General features: G+C 48.2%; 1 protein-coding gene across 1 annotated transcript in view; it reads right to left on the bottom strand.

The window, feature by feature from the left end:
- The window catches only part of OGA (O-GlcNAcase), an 867474-nt gene extending 849130 nt beyond the window's left edge, over nt 1-18344 (bottom strand). Inside the window, exon 1 of the mRNA XM_069611624.1 lies at nt 17872-18344. Within this exon, the coding sequence (XP_069467725.1) occupies nt 17872-18034 (163 nt within the window). The 5' untranslated portion in view covers nt 18035-18344. The remainder of the gene's footprint in view (nt 1-17871) is intronic.
- Nucleotides 18345-18610: the final 266 nt, after the last annotated feature.

Genomic DNA, 18610 nt, shown 5'->3' with positions numbered 1-18610 from the left:
AGATGTGTGATGAACTTGGTATGTTAAGTGCAGCCCTGATGGCTTTATTCTGAGTGACCTGTAGCTTATCCAAGTTTCTTTGGCTAGTCCCCCAAGTAGAGGGCATTACAATAATCGATTTTGGATAAAATAAGGATTCTGGCGAGGATCGTGCAGTTGTCAGGAAGGGTCCGCCGGCAGTGATGAATTTGCAGGTGTAGGATGAGACAACTGCATTGGTTTGTCTGTTGAGGGACAATGTAGAGTCTAAGTAGATGCAAAGTGTTTTAGTGACATTGGACACTGATAATGTTACCGTCAATAGTAAAGGATTTTATTTTCTTGGTCCAGTTTGCTAAGTTTGGTGGGGGAGCCTAGGATGAGTAACTGTTTTTTCATCATTAAGGCAGAGCCCATGATGTGCCATCCAGGCCGGGATGACTGTGTAGACTGCATTGAGTGCTTTGGAATCAGAAAGATAGTCACCTGTCATAGGGATGACTATCTGGGTGTCATCCGCATAGTTGGTGTAGGAGACACCCAGATAGTAGAGTATATCAAAGAGCGGTTTAGTAAACACATTGTACAATGTGGGCGATACGCAGGATCCTTGTGGGACTCCACAGGGCTGTGTGCTGGTTCAGCTGCTGCCGAGGGTGAGAAGACCCTCATGGTTCCATTAGCCAGGAAGGAGCTAATCCAAGATCTGTGGGCAGCTATCTTAAGGTGGTGGCAGATGATTTGATGATCGACCAAATCAAAAGCTGCTGAAAGATCAAGGAGAAGCAGGAGTGACTGCTTGCCTGGTCCAGGATTTTAAGTAGGTAAGGCACTGGTGATTAGGGATGTAACGGTATACCGTTAAAGACACCGTGAACCACTTAATTGAACAATAATAACCGTCACATTGTTTATACCGGTATACCGTTAAGTGTGCTTTTCAATCTGATTTGGAAAGGCTGCAGTAAGCAAGTGCTGCACAGTCTTGGTCTTGCACTGTTGGATGTGCCGTCTGCCAAGTAGTTTCAGTTGGAGCAGTTTTTAATGCCATTCCATAAACCACACATGCCGGACATAAAATCAATAAGTTAGCAATAGGAAGAATAAATACAGTGCCAAGAAGGAAAAGGGTTTACTTTGGGATGGCGGCTTTGGGATTTATATATTTATAATGGATATTGTTTGCTAAACATATGACGATGGGGGATATTTCCCTGGTTCCATCATTGAATTTACAAATAATAAGTCACACTGCGAAATTCACTCAGCTCTGTGGGTATTCCCTGCTGCCATACCAAAGGGTAACATGTCCGTGATTACTGAACACCTTTTGGCCCGCAAGTAAACTAAAGGCTGTAAAGTAAAGAGAGCGTGTGTGCGTATGCGCACAAGCGTATACTACCATCAGCCTCCATTGATCTGTGGCATGCAGGTTATCAAGATGGCAACATGCTCATCTTCACCAGTAGCCAGTGGGGGAGCTAAAAGCCTAAATGACCACTTAAGAAAAGCTATTCAGTTTGCTTTGCCAGTCGCAGCAGGGCTCCCCCCACAATCCCCTCCTCCTCTTCACACGTGTGTTTGGTGGAAGCAAGGGGTGGCATTTCAGTGGAAAGTATGTTGAAAAGCCCAATTCTGGCCCTGGGTGCCTGGTTTTATTTGTGATAAATCTGACAATTTATGACCTTTTAGAAAATATTTGTTAAGATTAGTTAACTCCACCTGCTATACCGCGATAACCATGATATACCGTCATTTGGCAAGAAGGTTATCGTACCGTCATAAAACTAATACCGTGACACCCCTACTGGTGATGGGCCTGTAATTGGAAGGGTTACTCGGGTCAAGAGTGGGTCTTTTCGATTAGTGGGATAACCCACGCATCCTTGAGGTTATTAGGTACAGTACCAGATTTAAAAGAGGCATTTGTGAAGGGCGCGAGATCATGCGCAGCCTCCTTAATGACGGGGGCGGGGCAGGCATCCCCTTGGCAATTTGAAGGCTTGAGCTCCTTAATAATAATAATAATTTCAACTTCCTTAATAGAGAGCGGTGTGAAGCTGAATGGTTTGAAAGAATGTTAAGGCGTGGAGATGTTGGACAGGGGGGGGGCGGGGGGCGGTTTCCCGCCGAGTCAGATAGGTGGCTTCTTTCGGCGTCGATTTTGGCTTGAAGCAAGGCAAGTTTAAGAGTGCCTTTTGGGTGTTGGTACACCAGGCAATGTCAGGGGTGCACGTATCAAGAGGGGCTACTGGAAACTCTAATTCCTTGAGGATCTTGAAAAGTTCCTTTGTGTTCGATTGAGCTTGTACTATCCGTTTGCTGTACATGTCTTTTTTTAGCAGCTAGTATGGCTTCTTTGTGGGTGGAGGAGGCAATGGCTAGTTTTTTTTATTTTTTATTAACTAAGTGGTAAGCGGGGGCATGGCCAACTGGCCATGGAATAGGAAGTGCCTGAGAGAGCTGCTCCGGGGATCCAACATTGATTTGTTAGAACATGCACTAAAAATGGACAAGCTGATTCAGTAATAGAGACACGGGTGTCTGAAAGGGTCCCCTGCCACAACTACAAAAGCCAAGCTAATCGGGCTGAATAACAGAAGTGATATTAACTTTGAAGCATCTGGCTGCTCCGGAACAAAGTATCCAAAATGGCGGAGAACAAAGGAGATGCAGCCGCGGCAGGGAGGACAACGCTGCAGTTCCGATCGAGGCGCGGATAAGGGAGCACTGCCCCTTGGAGTTCGTGAGGATCTTGGCACCTGGAACGGTGAGCGTACCACCGGCGAGGACGCAGAGCCATTGTGTGGGGCTCGGTGCGACAGGCAAACCCAGGTTGCGAGTACGGTGACCGCATATGCGGAAAGGGGAGGACTGGCATCTGGAGACCGTGTGCCCCCCGGCTGCACAGGATTGTCGTGCCCGCGGCTCCCTGCCGTCCGCGGGTAAGTGGGCTGCTGGATACGAGGACTGCATGTGAGGAGCAGAGGCGTGGATGACCCATGTGAGACCGGCCGCGGGTCGCGGGATCAACAGGGCACAGAGGCTCCAAGATCGCGCATCAAGCGCTCTACGGATATAAAGGCACCCATGCGTGCGAGACGGAGGCTTGCGGCCTCGGATGATCAGCAATAATTGAACCGAACTGAAAGGGGGACCGGCACTGCTTGTCGAGCACTTCTTCCACGTGGAGTGAAAACAGCTGAGACGAAGCGCTGCCAGCATACAAGCGGGGGCACAATGGCACGAGCCATACAACGAATCGCCCCTTGCTCTGTGCACCCAACACTAAATATTGGGTTGACTGGGGCGAGGAGGAGCACGTACTGAATAACAGCTGGGTGTAGAAGCTGTTAAACCGGGGTGAAGCTCTGTAGGAATGCCGCGAGTCCCTTGGGCCTGTGGCTGCAACCACCCGTGAAGCGCTGCCAAGCGGACCACGGCAGCCACATATAACCGATGTGGGGCGAGTCGTGCGGTGCGAGATCCAGAGGAGCTGCACAGTGCGGATCACACGGAGTGAAATTCCGGAAAATGAGTGGCACTTCAATAGCAGAACTGAGAAATGAAATACGGGATTTTGCAGAGTGGAAGCAACGTAGGAACCGCGCTGAGGGAGGGAAACTAACGAGGTCCACTGGAGATACCCTTGCCTATAAGCACGTATGGGACCTGGGACATGAGGCTAAATACTGACTGTGGCAGCTATCAGCTATGGAGGGTGCCCATTGAGCACCCATTACAAATGGAACTATACCATCGTGCTCACAAATAAAAGTGCCGGAGGCCGAGGGAAAGAGAAGGCCTTCCCGCTCTGTCTGAGGCAGATGTCTGCGTGGCTTCTACGCCACACGATCCGAGGCGCCATGTAAATGCAGATGGCCCAGAAGAGTGCAAGGGCTGCGCATCAAGAGCAGATATTGAAAATCACAAGGTATGAAACTGCGCTAGGTGGCAGATAGGCCAATTGGGAACGTGGGAGGATATGACCCACTTGAGTACATAGCTCAGCGCACACAAATCCACATGGGGCACCCCAAGATAACAGCCATGGCCTGTAATAACTCGCTGACATCACGGCGAACCAGAGTAATAGAATTGCTATGCCACGGACAGAGCGGCTTGGGACACTTAATCCAGATCACAAGATGGCGGGGAGAGTGGTCAAGGGCAAAAGCAAACAACCCACAATGGATGCGTTTGCTAAGACACAGCAGTCTCCAACGATGTCGACGCACACGGGCACAGGGGTACCCACGGAAAGCTCCCAGGGGGACTGAAAACCACCAGATATTGACGGCCATAACGGAACTAAGAGACTCTTTGGGGATAGCAATGGCGGATCTAAGGACCTCCTTGGAGGCCAAAATAGACGCAGTGGGGATAGAAGTCAACCTGCTGCGACAAGACGTCAGGGCGCTGGCAGACAGAACGAGCAGCCTGGAAAGTGTGGTCAAAACTAACACGACCACCAGCACTGATAATGCAAAGGAAGTCCACATACTAAAGCAGCAAGTGGCTAACCTGGAGAATCGCGCAGAGGAGGCCGAAGGAAGGGCGAGACGGAATAACATTTGTTTGGTTGGTCTGCCTGAAGGAGAAGGAGGCCAGGACCCTACGGACTATGTGGAGAATATGATCCTGCAGGAAATAGGGGCCGATAAACTCACACAAGGATTCACAGTGGAGCGAGCGCATAGAGCCCTCATGTGGAAACCAAAGCCTGCAGCCCCTCCCCACGCAATAATTGCCAAGATATTGAACTATAAAGATCACAAGAGGATTTTGGAGTACTTCAGAAAAGAGCTTGAAAGAGCCTCGGCTACGATTACAGCATATCCTGATTATACAATGCTGGTCCAGAGGCAGAGGTATAGTTATGTAGTGGTGAAGAGGAGGCTGCGCATGGCTAGCATCAAATATATGCTTCTGTACCCTGCAAGATTGAAAGTGTTGTACAAAAGTAGAATGTTCTTCTTTGACACCCCAGAGGAAGCTGCTACATGGCTGGACCTACAGGGCTGCCCGGAACATGATGCGGAACGGGCCCAAGGAGATCAAGATAAGTGACTAAGACACTCTATGCATACTGGTATAATCACACTGCCAGGTATCCCAGTAGAGACTTGATAAAGACATTGATAGATGTGTAGGGATGGGTAGTGTTGAAGCCAGGATAGGATATCCCTGATTCTGCTGATGTGTAATGGACTGGAATATAGAGTATTGAATATATGAGCAAATTGGATAGTAGTATGTGACTGAATTGCAGCAAATAGGAGTGGCGGAACACAGGCACCTCCCCCCCCCCCCCCCCCCAAGTGGCAGTAGAAGTAACAGGATAGCCATTAGGGCGACCTCACCCTGCTGAGCTTCGAGTACAGGCTATTGCCAGAAAGAGCTACATGCGGGGGTGCCAGAGATCCAGGGATGGAGCTGGGCAACAGTTGGGGGTGGTAAAGATGGGGAAGGGAGGTGAGAGGGGGGGAAGGGGTGTTTGTAGTTAAAGGGAAGTATGAAATGGGGAACAAGCCCATATAGACTGAGATGGAAGTGGGATCTGGACTGCACCGGTGGGAGGGGAAGGGGAACTCTAATGGGCCATGGGGGACCTTCAAATAATTACGTGGAATGTCAGGGGACTTAATAGTTATCTAAAGAGGAACACGGTCATGTTGTACCTGCGCAGACAAAAGAAAGACATTGCACTGTTGCAGGAGACTCACCTGACACAGGAAAAGATGAAGATGGTTGTGAAGAAATGGAAAGGGGTTATGGCGGCTCGACATATTCTGCTTACGTTAGGGGAGTGCTCATCTGGGTGGCGCCGCATGTCCCGTTTCAACTGTTGCAGGAAATGTCGGAAACGGATGGGAAGATGGTCATAATGAGGGGATTGGTGGAGAATAGGGAGATATGCATTGTAAATACATACGCCCCCAATCAGAATACGGCAGCATATTTCAGAACTCGGTGTACTAACCTTAGCATGTTTATGGGGAGTGCAGTGATCTGGGGGTGGGGATTTTAACTGTATTAAACCGCAGGGTGGATAGATCAGATGGAAAGATTGATAGACCCGCCCCAGTGGTTAAAGCGTTGCAGACACTACTAGACGACTTTGGTTTGGCAGATGTGTGGAGAACGAGACACCCCCAAGAAAGGAAATACTCACACTATTCCGCCCCGCAGCAGTTACATACGAGGCTGGACTATGTCTTTGCCATGTCGGTGGTAATAACAGATTACACAGGCAGAATATAAAGCAAGGGTCCTCTCGGACCACGTGCCCCTGGTTCTCGGGTGGCAATACTGCCCCCAGAGAGCAAGGATTCCGACATGGCGCCTCCGGGCAGAGGCATTTAAGGATCCCTTTTTTAGGGAAGATATGAGGGAGGAGATTATAAACTACTTTGAGATGAATATGGGAATCAGTGGGGTTAGTAACGATGGGAGATATCTGGCGAGAGGGGACTATCATAGATTTTCAAGTGCTGGGGGAGGAAACGGGGTTACACACGGGCCAGTATATTACACATCACAGAATGGGGCAGAGAATTAGGAGAACATGGCCCGAAACGGTACTGGAAGAAGAACCAGATGCTACGAGATCTCTAGACTGTACGAGATGATGTCTAAGGTCGGGAAGGAATTAACACAATTAAGACTAGACTGGGAATCGGAAGTAGGAGCCCCGATAGAGGACGGGATGTGGGAACATGCCCTGGGGTACCACAAGAAGGTGTCAAGGAATGCGAGACTAAACAGATACAACTATTTATCATGCACAGGGCATATATGACACCCCAGAGGATATCTAGGTTTGAAAATGCTGGACGACAAGCATGTCCTAAACGCGACGAACAAAAGGCTGGCATGGTAACACATGTTCTGGTCATGCCTGGTAATTGAGCGTTTCTGGGGTGAAGTAGCACAGAAACTGGCGGAGAAGGGGGTCACGATTATTATAGATACAGCCTGGGCCTGCTTGCTGGGGGGGTTCCCCAGATCGCAGAAACTTAAGCATGTTAGTAAATTGAAAGATCTAGCATATGTGCTCGCAAAAATAAGGATTGCCATGGGATGGAAGACATGTCACAGGCCACGGGTGGAGGTGTGGTGGAGAGAGTTGCAGAAATGGGTGGAGGCAGAAACCATGGTATGGCAAGAGGCGAGCAATGTGAGGGGAGAGGAGGAGGCGGAAACCCTGATGGCATGGAAATCATTAATAGCGGAATTGTTTGGAACGATACAAGGGAGACCCCACCACGCAGGGCAGATACAGAGTGTGGCAATAAATAGGCTCGTAGGGGGGGGGGGGGATAAGGGGAGCAGTGACCGAAATTAAGCAATGAACAATTGAGCTGTTGATATATGCACTGTGTGTTTGGTTTGTATTTGTTTTTTTTAAAACTAGAGATGGTAAGGTTTTGCAATGTGCCGCAGCTTTTCTTTTTTCTTTACGCAGGTCACGCAGATGTGGGGTGAACCAGGTATTAATGTGGGGCGAGGTTTTTGTTTGCGCAGCTTGAGTGGCGCAATGGTATTAAGGGCTTTCAACAAGGCATGATTAAAGGCATCTACTAGGACTATGGGGTTAGAGTAGGTAGTTGTAGCCGTGTCCAGCAGAGGGAGGATAAGTGGGAGAAGTTTCTCTACCGTGATATCCTTATTATGCATGTGGATAGGTGGTGTGAGGTTTGGTTTGGCTCTAGGTGGGTTGGAATTAATAGTGAAGATCATTTTATGATGATCAAATCAGGAGCAGGGGGGGGTCACAGATCATGTTGAGCGAGCAGTTCAAGTCAGAGACCCAGTCAAGAGTACAACCCTTAATATGGGTGGGCTCTCTGATATGTTAGGTAAGGCCAAAATCGGTCAGTGTGCAAGCTAAGTCAAGGGCTTTGGTGTCGTTCACATCTTGGTATCCTAGATTGAAGTCACTGAGTAGTAGGATTTGTGAGTTGAGCTTGGTGCTGGTGGCTAAGATGTCTTCAGCGAACGAGATATGGGACCTGGGGGTCTATAGATGAGATGCACTGTGGCAGTATGATTGGGTGAGATGGGTAATTTAATAGAGAGTAGTTCAGCTGAAGAGATACGAGGGCTGGTGATAGTTCCAAGTTCATGTGAGCTCCTGAAAATGAAGGCTAATCCTCCACCCTTAGTTTGATTGGTATCACCATCACACCTGATAATGGAGTAGTTGTCTGGGATAGCCAAGATCAAAGCAGGCCTGATGCCGCATGCTGCAGACACTGCGGTTTCACGTGGAGGCTTGTGCTACAGGACTCATCTCTGCCAAATTGCGTGGTTCCAGCATCAAGGAAACCAGAGATAAGAGAATTCTGACTATGACAAGTGTAGCCTCCTGTGTCGTTGTGCAAAGGTGGCAGTCGTCCAAATCAGCTTTCCTGCATCCAGTCCTGTGCTAAGAGGAGCCCTGCACAGAGTTCTTCTGCATTACCAATCCTGAAGAACTACCACTGGCATTTGCCACTGGCCGGAGAAGTGTTTGAACCTGCAACCCCATGGCATAAAGAACCGGAGCCAACGATGGGAAAAAGCGACCTTGGAGCCTCTTCTGAAGACCTGCCAAGTCCTACGAAGAATCGTGGTATGGGGGTTGAGATGTAACAATACGCATCTGAACCCCATCTCCCTTTTGAAAGTTTAGAAAAGTTTATAACAGTTTGGCTTTGCCATGGCTTTCTCGTGCAAGCATTCCAAAGCGGGGGATATTTCATTCACTAGAACAACTCGTCTTCTACACCTTGGAACTCTTAATTGGACCCCAGAAGTCCTCCACTAACTTTTCCCCCCCCATCTCACAATGAGAAACTTTGAACTTTTTTGGACACAACGCCCCATACATCTTACGGATGGACTTTTTAAAGTTAGTGCTGTATCTGTGTGGGCCTATAATGCTGCATAATAATACTTACCTTCCTTGGCAGGGGTTTGTTATGTAGTTTGCCCTACTCCAGTGACATACATGTTTTATTTAGTCGTGTGTGATATAAAAATGCTAGTAGTCATTTTTCATAGTGTTATATGGCCATAAATATATATTTTAGTTTTAACTGTTTATCCAAGTGTGTTGCTTGACTTTTCACTGTGTGTGCTCACTCCTCCTGAGACTTGAGCACTGGTCCAGCTACCTTGAACTAGTTTGGCTACAGCAACCAGAGTTGTCCCAGTCACTAAACTAGTTTGGCCTTCTATATATATATATTTATCTGTCCACCAGGCCAGGGTATAGAAAACAGTCCTAACAGATGAGCTTGCAATCAGGCATCTTTCCTATGGTGCAAGACCTAAAAGCTTTTATGAGTGGGCATGGAAAGAAAGGAGGAACTTCAGCGATGGTAAAACAAGACACTAGGAATTCAATTACAAAAAATAAAGGATGCAGACAAACAGTATAGGCACAGGAAGCCACAAACGAGGTCTTTAGAAAGTATAAGCATCAGCATCAGCAGCTCTACACACAGCGCGGATTTATTTACTGTTTGATGGTTAGGCGCTTATACCACGAGTAACATACTGTTTCAAAGTGCCCACAGGGCAAGGGGAGGGACCAAGGGAGTGTAATACATTATTAAACAATATTTAAAAGAACAGTGGTGGGGAAAGGAAGAAAAGGACAAACCTACTATGCCTTGTGAGTATTCAGAACGTGCAAGTGCAGGAAGGAGGAGAGCAGAGGGGGTAAGTCCTGGGGAGTCTGAGCTCATGCGTGATCCACAGATTAAGCGTTTAAGTTGTTGAATGCTAAATGGCCTGGAGCCACGTTAGGAGTAAGTGCAAACCTCCAGGGTGGAGGGTATGCTGAGGGTAGACAGGAGCTGGGCTGATTGGGTGTGGGAGGTCTGGGGGCCCCAAGGATGCGCAAGGGCCCCAAACACCAATCACAGCAACTGTGGGATTAGCAGAGAAGAAAAGTGATGGAGAAGGAAAAAAGGTGAAGGTCTTGAGGAGCTTCCAGAATTTAAGAAAGTCCTGCTCAAGGCGTAGAGGCATTGGGAGGCTGTTCCATAAGAGGGAGCCAGCTGAGGAAAGCATCGACCACCTACTCTCCGTGCAGCACCCGGGAGCCAGTGAAGACCTTTTAGGGCAGGAGAGATGTGGTCCCTGTGCTTAAGGCCAGGGATACGTTTTGCTGCCCTATTCTGGATTAGCCAAAAGTGGGACTTCTTGGCAATGTCCTGAATGTGAGGCAGGAAGGAGAGTGGGGAAATCGAAGAGGACTCCAAGGTTTCTGGCTTCAGAGGAAGGAGCCGGGGGAGAGCCCAAAGAGGCAGGCCAGAGAGAAGGTAAGAAGGGGGCAGCAGGGGTCCTGAAAGGAACTCAATATAACTGGTGTTGAGGTTGAGATTGTTGGAGGTGCACCAGGACTGGATGGCAGATAGGCAGTCTGAGTTGATGGACAGTGCAAGAGCGTCAAAGTTGAAGGAGACGAGACGTGCAAGCTGAGCAAGATAGGTGTTAAAGAGCCATGGGGAGATGACAGAACCCTGGGGGACAACACAGGTGGAGAAGGCAGTAGGAGAGGAGAAGGTGCCCAGGATGACCTGAGAAGAGCAGTCAGTTAATAAGGAAGTCAGCCAGTCCAGTGCCCGTTCCGCAATGCCAAGGGTATCGGGGAGCCTTTGTATGAGGATGGAATGGTTTACCGGCAGAGGAAAGAGCGAGAAGGATGAGGACAGCTGGGGAGTTGGAATCCAGCGATGCCAGCAATTCTTCTTGGGTGTTCAGAAGAGCAGTTCTGTGCTTCTGGATGCTCGGAATACAGATTGATAGTCGTGGAGACCACCAACAAGCTCTGTGTGCAAGTTGAGGCAATGCCAGCTTCTCCAGCAAGTAGTTGGCAGGGCAGGTAGGGTCTGCTGAAGGTTTTTTTCCAGGAGTGGTCGCACAAGGGCATGTTTAAGGGAGGGGGGGGAAAGATCCCGTGACAAAAGTGTGATTGCAGGAATCAGTGAGTGCGGGCCAGAGAGCCAATATTATCCTTGATGATCCTGGATGAGCAAGGGGACACCCGTTTAGAAGAGACATTCATGTAGCAGACAACTCTGGTAACTTTTTCAGGTGTGGCAGGGGAGAAGAAGGAAGGAGGAGGGAAGAGGAGCCGAGGGAGGTAAGGGGGTGTGGGATGGGTTGAGAGGGTGATTAGCAAGGGTGTTCAGGATGTCGTGGGTTTTGGTGGAGAAGTGTTAAGCCAGTGCGTTGCAGACGGCCTGGGAAGGAGAAATGGAGGAGGAGACTGCGGAAGGGCTGGCGATCATGAAAAGTTCAGCCGTGCTGTTGGGTGCACCAGAAACCTGTGCCTGTATTTGAGCTCTTTTCTTGGCATGGATGGAGCATCTGTATTGCCTTTGGAGCAGGCAGCAGACAAGAGTTTGTCAGAGGATGAACTCGAGATTTGCCTATTCCATTCTGCCGCCCTGCACTTTTGTTTCAGGGCCGCAAGTTCGGAGTCGTACCAGGTGTTACGCTTGGATGCAGGCGGATACTCACGAGTGGGGCAAGAATGTCAAGAGTATTGGTGATGGACAAGTGGAGGTTGCTGAGAGCAGAGTCAGAGGCTGAATCAAGGGTTTGAGGGTGAGGGTAGAAGCGAAGGCAGCAGGTTTCATCAGGCAGATGTTAGTGAACGAGGTTGGCAGGGCTTTTGTGGGCCCGGTCAGAAGGCAAAAGTGACTCAAGTGAGAGGAGTGGTCTGACCAGGAAAGAGGGGTGACTAGTGGGGGGGAGGAGGGGTCAGAGTGTATGAGGGCGTCCTGAGTGTGTTCAGCTGAATGGGTTGGCCCAGAAGGTAAATGGAGAGGGACAGAGAGTTGCAGATGTCAGTGAAGAGAGGGGATACAGAGCCAGGTGAGTCCAGTTGGATATTGAAGTCACCCAGGAGGAGGAGGTTGATGAAAGTAAGGAAGAACAGAAATCAGCCCATTCTGAAAGGAACAGGGAGGTGGCGCCTGGAGGCCGGTAAATGGTAGTAGCAATGGAGAGGACCAACTTGCAAACCAGGCTTTCAAAAGGCAGAGTAGAGCCGAATGGGTAAGATGGAAGCAGGAACCCACTAAGGGAAGATTAAGGCAACCCCCTGCCAGTGCGGTGAGGTTAAGGCTTAGAGATGCTCTTGAATCCATCATGGAGGAGGAAGTCAAAAGCAGTGACTGAGCTGGCATTGAACCATGTCTCGGTAAGAGCGAGAATGTTGAGGTCAACGTCTTCAAGGAGGCAGATGTTATGTTATTTGGCATTTATATAGCAGTAGATGATATATATATACATCTATCATTGGCATGACCTCAAAGCGCTTGTAGGTTGAACGCCCTTGGGGACCGTAGTACAGGTCAATTGAGAGAAGGTGCCGTAGGGTGCACCAGTTATGTGTGCAGCTGGTGTAATTGCATCCTAGTATTTAGGTGTGGAGTTATTGATATCAGTTGAATGTTTGCAGTCTGGCGGGTGGACACCAAGACTGTGTTGGCCTGTAGGACGCTTATGTGTGCAGCTAGGCCAGTTTGCCATGGGAGATAGCTGCATTTTATTAGAACAATGAGGTGTTTATGGGGTAATGTTCGTATGTGAGCAGCTAGGGCGAATTTGATCGAGGGGTATAGCTGCTCTAAATGAGTGATGGTGTAGAGTAGATTGTAAACATAGCGATATGGGGTGAGAGTTTGAGTTATGATCTAAGACAGGATAGCGCCTGTGTGATAGACATAGAACGAAGCAATGTGAAGATGCAAAGCCGGCCAAAAGGACTCCCCACTTGGTGTCACTGTTGATGGTAGAGGATGTGCAAGGAGAGAGGGTGGAGATGAGATGGGGGGGTCCATAGATCTGGAGAGGGGACAGAGAAGAGGATATCTGTGAAAACCTGAGAGTTGTGAAGGGTCAGAAAAAAGCTAGACGGACACAAAAAGGTAAAGTTTTCAATGTTTTCTAATTAAAAAAGGGGTTTTGATGTATGCCTAGCTTTCCCTAACCTAATCCTACCAATCACATTAAAGCTAAAGAAAATTGACCTAATGTCCAAAATATCTCTGACCCTCACACTAATACATACAATAAAATGTCACAAGGAAAATATGGATTAAGTTTAGTTCAACTAAACAGTCTTGTAATTCAATTTCAAATGTTCTTAGAAGCACTCCTTGCGACCAGGGTTGTATTCCCTTCTCTTGGATCAATTCAGGAATACTCAGATTACAGTTCTGTTTCAAAAAGTTCTGTTCAAAGAAATAGATATTTTTCAACCACAGAGTCTTTCTTGGAGAAACAACAAATGCCCTTCACCACAGCTGGTTGACAATTCAATGTCTTCCACAATATCCCTCTTGCAGGGATGACTGACTTTCTCCCCAAAACACAGGTTCCAAAACCAAATGCAATTTTCTGTTATCAGAACACTTCCTTCAAAAGAAAAACGTTGTCAAGATAGCACGTCACTATCTCAATACTGCTTGAAACCAAAACTCGTCAGCATAGCAAATAACTTGCCTCAGTGATGCTACTGCTCGTCAATAAATGATACATACACATTAAGTTATTTTCGTTCAACAAAGGTTGTTTCCACAAATCTTTCTGCCACAAAGATATCAAACCAGCATCTTCTTTTCTGGCCCACTCGCCTGCGAGGACTAACTACTATAAGCCATTTCCTGGTATATTTGACTGCCAGGAAGAAAACTAACTTCAAACTTCATTACAGTATGCTCCACACCAGTCTGTGTGGTTTCACAACTTCTTGTCTGTTGAAAATGTGACATATAAGCTTATATCTCTTAAAGGGGACTTATGCTTTATTAAGGGTCTCTCACAACTTCTTGGCTGATGGCAATGTTGGTTATGAGCTTTTCCCAGGGGTGGGCTTGATCTGGTCTGCCTGCAGCCTCTTGGCTGTAGGTAACGTTGAATAGAGGCTTTCCTCACTGGTAGTTCGCCCAAAGTCTTTTGGCAGCCTCTTGGCTCTGGGTAAGACTGGTTACAAATGTCCCCCTCTTGAAGTCCCTTATGAGGGAACTTTCATCTTTGTCACTTAGCTTAGTTTTCTTTACTTATTTGGTATTCATCAAACACATTCTATTTGTTAATTGTTTGGTATTCAAAATCATTAGATTGCGACAGCTTCTGTGCACGGAGCACAACAGGCTCAGCATTTGCTCTCTGCCAACTCAATGGTTCCTCGCGGCAACTCTGTCTGGCGGGCAGACTTGCGGCGGTGCTTCTGCGTGCCTCTGGTGAGCTGCACAGCGATGTTCGGGGAGCAATGACAGCTACGTTGATCTTCTGCGGCTTCCCCGATCTGCTACATGCTGTTATGTTATTGGCATTTATATAGCCCTTTATACAACATTGGTATGACTTCAAAGCACTGGTAGGTTGAACGGCCTCTGTGACCGTAGTCCAGGTCAGTCGAGGGAGTAAGGCGTCGTAGGGTGCACCGGTTATGTGCGCAGCTGATGCGATTGCCTGATTGTAGCTGCATCCTAGCAATTAGGTGTGGTGGTATTTATTATCAGTTGAATGTGTGCTGACTGGAGGTTGGTCATCAGGACTGGGTTCTGGCTTCATTAGGCCTGTGTAGGACGCTTATGTGTGCAGTTATGCCGTTTTTAGTGGGGTATAGCTGCGTTTTATCAGAATGTTGATGTTTTCATGAAGTACTGTTCGTATGTGAGCAGATAGGCTGAAATTGACCGAGGGGTGTAGCTGCGCTTTAATTGTGTGCTGGTGTAGAGAGTGAGCATGGAGATAGGAGGGGCAAGCTGGAGGTTTTGATCCAACAAGCTCGCTATTCCAGATTTCAGGTGCACGATTGTGATTGCTGCATTCAGAGTAAAACTATTAGAGACTTAATGGATGCATTCAGTGGCACCATTGCTCGTGATTTCTGAACATTTGTCAGCAGGTTGCAAGGTCTCGGCAGCCTTAGATGGTCTTAATTGGCGTTCATGGCCAGGTTTTCCGAGCTTAGCGGAAGGCCATGTAGTCTGGGTGTGTCGAATATGTGGGGGGGTGAGTTCCACATAGTTGTGGGCAAGGTTGATAAGGCCTCCGACAGAATTAGAGGTTGGAATCACTAGAAAGAGGGCAGTGCTTGATCTTAGGGTGCAAGATGGGAGGTAGGGTTTTATCTTCTCTTGTGGGTATGTTGTACCTGTCTTGTGCACTGCTCGGTGGGTAATGCATAGGGTCTTGCAGGCCCTTCGTCTGACTGGGAGCCAGTGGAGGGTGCGGAAAGCAGGTGAGATGTGGTCTGCGTGTCTCAGGACGAGGAGGAGTTTGGCGGCAGCTTGTAGCGCATCTCCTTCACAGCTAGGCTTCCTCTCAGTACGCAGTCTTCCGCTGCGCTCACTCTGCAATTCTTTTGGTTGTCACCTGTCGGGGTGACTTCTGTGGGCGGGATTCTCTCTGCGACTGCTCCTGCACCTCGAATGGCTTGTGCTCCTTCTGCTACATCTCCTGCACAGCCATGAACTGCTTTGTCCTCTAACAACACAGCTGGGTCTCATCATTGGTTTGAAATATCCTGTTCTTGTGCTTTAATTGGAAATGACTAGCCCACAACTTTGAATATTCACTATTCTGAGTTCCCCTTCTTTGTCCCAGTACTTTTAGTATTCTAGGAACCGAAGTCCATAGGAGAGTGTATAATATTAAGTTATTCCATTTTACAATAAGCCATTGTCAGTTCAGGAAAGTTATAAGGGGATGGTGGGATAAGGAAATCCCTACCGTTCCCCGGCATGAGCCCACTCCCCCCTCCCATGATCCCCCCACATGAAACCACCCCCAGGGTAGAAGAGGCCCATATCGGGTTTCTTGAGATTATCTCACTGGGTTCATCACACAGTCTAGCAGATATCTGCAAGTTTCCCCATGAAGTGCAGGATAAACTAAATAACCCATAAGTCCACAGGAAATAATTATATACAGGCTATGGGAGGTGGGAAAGTGCCAGAGCGTGACTGCTACCAGAAGAACAATGCCACATTTGAAGTGGTGTTTCCTATGCTTCGGGGAACTTCTGTAGAAGTACATAGGTCTGATGAAAATGCTGCTTCCAATGAGAGGCTATCCGAACAGGTCTCTTAAAGAGGCAAGGATGCCCTGCGCCTCATATAGACCTGCACCCCACTTAAAAGATCGATTCAAAATTCTGATTAAGATCCTGGCTCTGCCTTCAGACGTAGATTTTATACACTAGGAACAAACTGGTTTTATACCCAGTCGTAATACTGCACTTGGAGAGGGTGTGGGGGGTTCACATTATTCAAGAACTTAAAGTAGATGGTGGTAATTTTGTCATTGCTTCTCTAGATGCAGAGAAAATGTTATTTTGCGGGTTGGACTTTTTTAAATTAAAGGTACTTAAGGCAGTGAACATTAGACTAAGGTACACAGGCTTTTATTACTGTACTCTAAAGCCTAGAGGTAGGGGTTTGGAAAAGATCTGGGTCTCGTGAGAGGGAACAGGGGGGTGGGAGGGGTACGAGTGCCTCCTTTTTTGCACTAGTAATAGAACAAGCAGATGGCCAATAAACCGGGTTCCGAGTTTAAGGATATTCGGATGGCTGGTAGGGAGCATACAGCTGTTCTATATTTATTTTATTGTTTTTTTTTTTTTAAAGCCCCTAATACTGTACCCGAGTTCGGTTTCTAAGCGCAGATCTGGGGTTCAAAACTCTGTTGCTCTGCGTGGTCTTGCTTCCATTATCAGCGCGTTGCCCCCGTGCGATCCTCTTATAACATGTTGCTACTTCTAAAAGAGACCCAAAACAAGCATTCCTAAGGCTGTAGAGAATTTATGGAATCTGCTTGGATGGTTAATTTCAGCAAGTCGTGTTAGTTTCCGCTGGGGTTCCTGAGACATATTCCCTGTGAGGACCTACAGCAATTTTTGTTTTAAGTGGGCTCTGGCGTACTGTTAACAAATGTGGGTATTGGTGTGAGAACCAAGGTCTCACTGAAGTTATTATTGAGACTGGGGATAAAAGTTTGGGGTGATGGCCGAGAAATCTGCAGGGTGGATTCCATATGTCAAGAATTGCCAATTGTGGATAGTGTCACATTTTGTCAGGGCCCTACACAGGGTTCGAAATTGCCAGGAGCTATTTAGCTTCTGGTTATAGCCAAGGGGAGCCCATTTAGCTTGTAACCAACAGTGATGAGGAGCTACTTTTGACTCCCCAGGAAAGCAGTGGCATACAAGCAAAACTATGCAATATTAATTGTGTTGGTGTGGAAACGTGCAGAAAATAAACACCCAGTGTCTACGCTCGGGTCTCAGCTCTTCCCACGACATCCTTGCACAGTACACCACAGGCAGATCAACGCTGCACATCAACAGACAAAGCAAATCCTGGAAGAAACACCACCCGACTACGTGCATGGCTTGAGGCTGCACCACCGAAACCAGTATTTGGGTTGTTGGAAGTACGGTTAATATTCAGGAATAGAGCTTGTATGCCAGATCACAGAACAGCAAAATGATTGTCCCCAAAGGAAAAAAACTGTTGGGCCTTAATATGGTCAGAGTGAGTGCAGTAAATGATTCGACAATGAGAAGGAACAGGATTCTAGATTCATGCTAAAGTTCACAACAAAACTGGGAGGGGGGGGTCGTATGTAAGCAGCATACCCTCTCGCCCTTTGTCTGGTAAAAAGCGAGGTCACCGTATGCAGAACACAAACCAGGCAAAATTATAATTTCAAAATCCGAGAAATCGCAACATTTTAAATCACTGTACATATTTCGCATTTCACCCGAGAAGGCGATTGTCTTTTGCAGCAGGCATGGATACACTGTGGGAAGCTAGCCGTATCAACCCAGCCCTCTCCCGATGAGCCTGCCTGAGGCGGCAGACGCCCACTCACCTTCCACCACGCCACAGAGGAAGCTGCGCGAGCCAGCCGTCTCGGTGTCCGTGTCCTCCCCAACTGACTCGGGAGGCTGCAGGGCTGGTAGCGGAGCGGTGCCAGGACTCGGCGGCAACTCAGCCTCGTCTGCACCAGGCTGTGCCTTCTCCTTCTGCACCATGCTTACGGCAGAGGTGGAGGTATGTGGCTACGCACTGCAGTGCGGGCTCCGAGAAAGGAGCTGGCGCACCTCCTCCCCGCAGCGAAGTGACAGGCGCCGAAGGGGGCTCTCCAGAGACCGCGCTCTCTATGTCCTCAGCGCTGTAGCCTCGATGTTGGACGCGATGACAGGCCCCCGGGTGGCTCTTTCTGACAAGCAGCTGTCCGCTCTGCAGGTGACAGCCTTTGCAACCTCGTTTTCTTTAATTAGGTCCTTTCTCTTTCCCTATTCCGCACTCCGCTCCGCCTCCCTTCGTGAATCTCTTCCTGTTTATGGACACTGCGCATGCGCGGGGAACCGGATCAAACCGGCCTACGCAGCATCCGGGCGCAGGATGCTAAAAGGAAAAACGTAACTAGACGTGCATTTTTCAGCGTTGGAAAGTTTTTGCATTTTACTTTTCAGCTACATTCAAGAGGGAACACGCGTATTAACATTAGGACTTGCTTTCGAAATGTCGACGATTGTTTACTCTTATGTACGCATGCGCGTTTTTAGCTGTTTTGCCGAGCCTGTCGGACGACCATGCTAGGTGCA

The sequence above is a fragment of the Ambystoma mexicanum genome, chromosome 8 (genome assembly GCF_040938575.1).
Source record: "Ambystoma mexicanum isolate Mex_15411 chromosome 8, UKY_AmexF1_1, whole genome shotgun sequence".
In the NCBI taxonomy this organism is placed as follows: domain Eukaryota; kingdom Metazoa; phylum Chordata; class Amphibia; order Caudata; family Ambystomatidae; genus Ambystoma; species Ambystoma mexicanum.
Note: the sequence above shows the minus strand (reverse complement) of the source record. Positions and strands in the feature narration are given on the sequence as shown.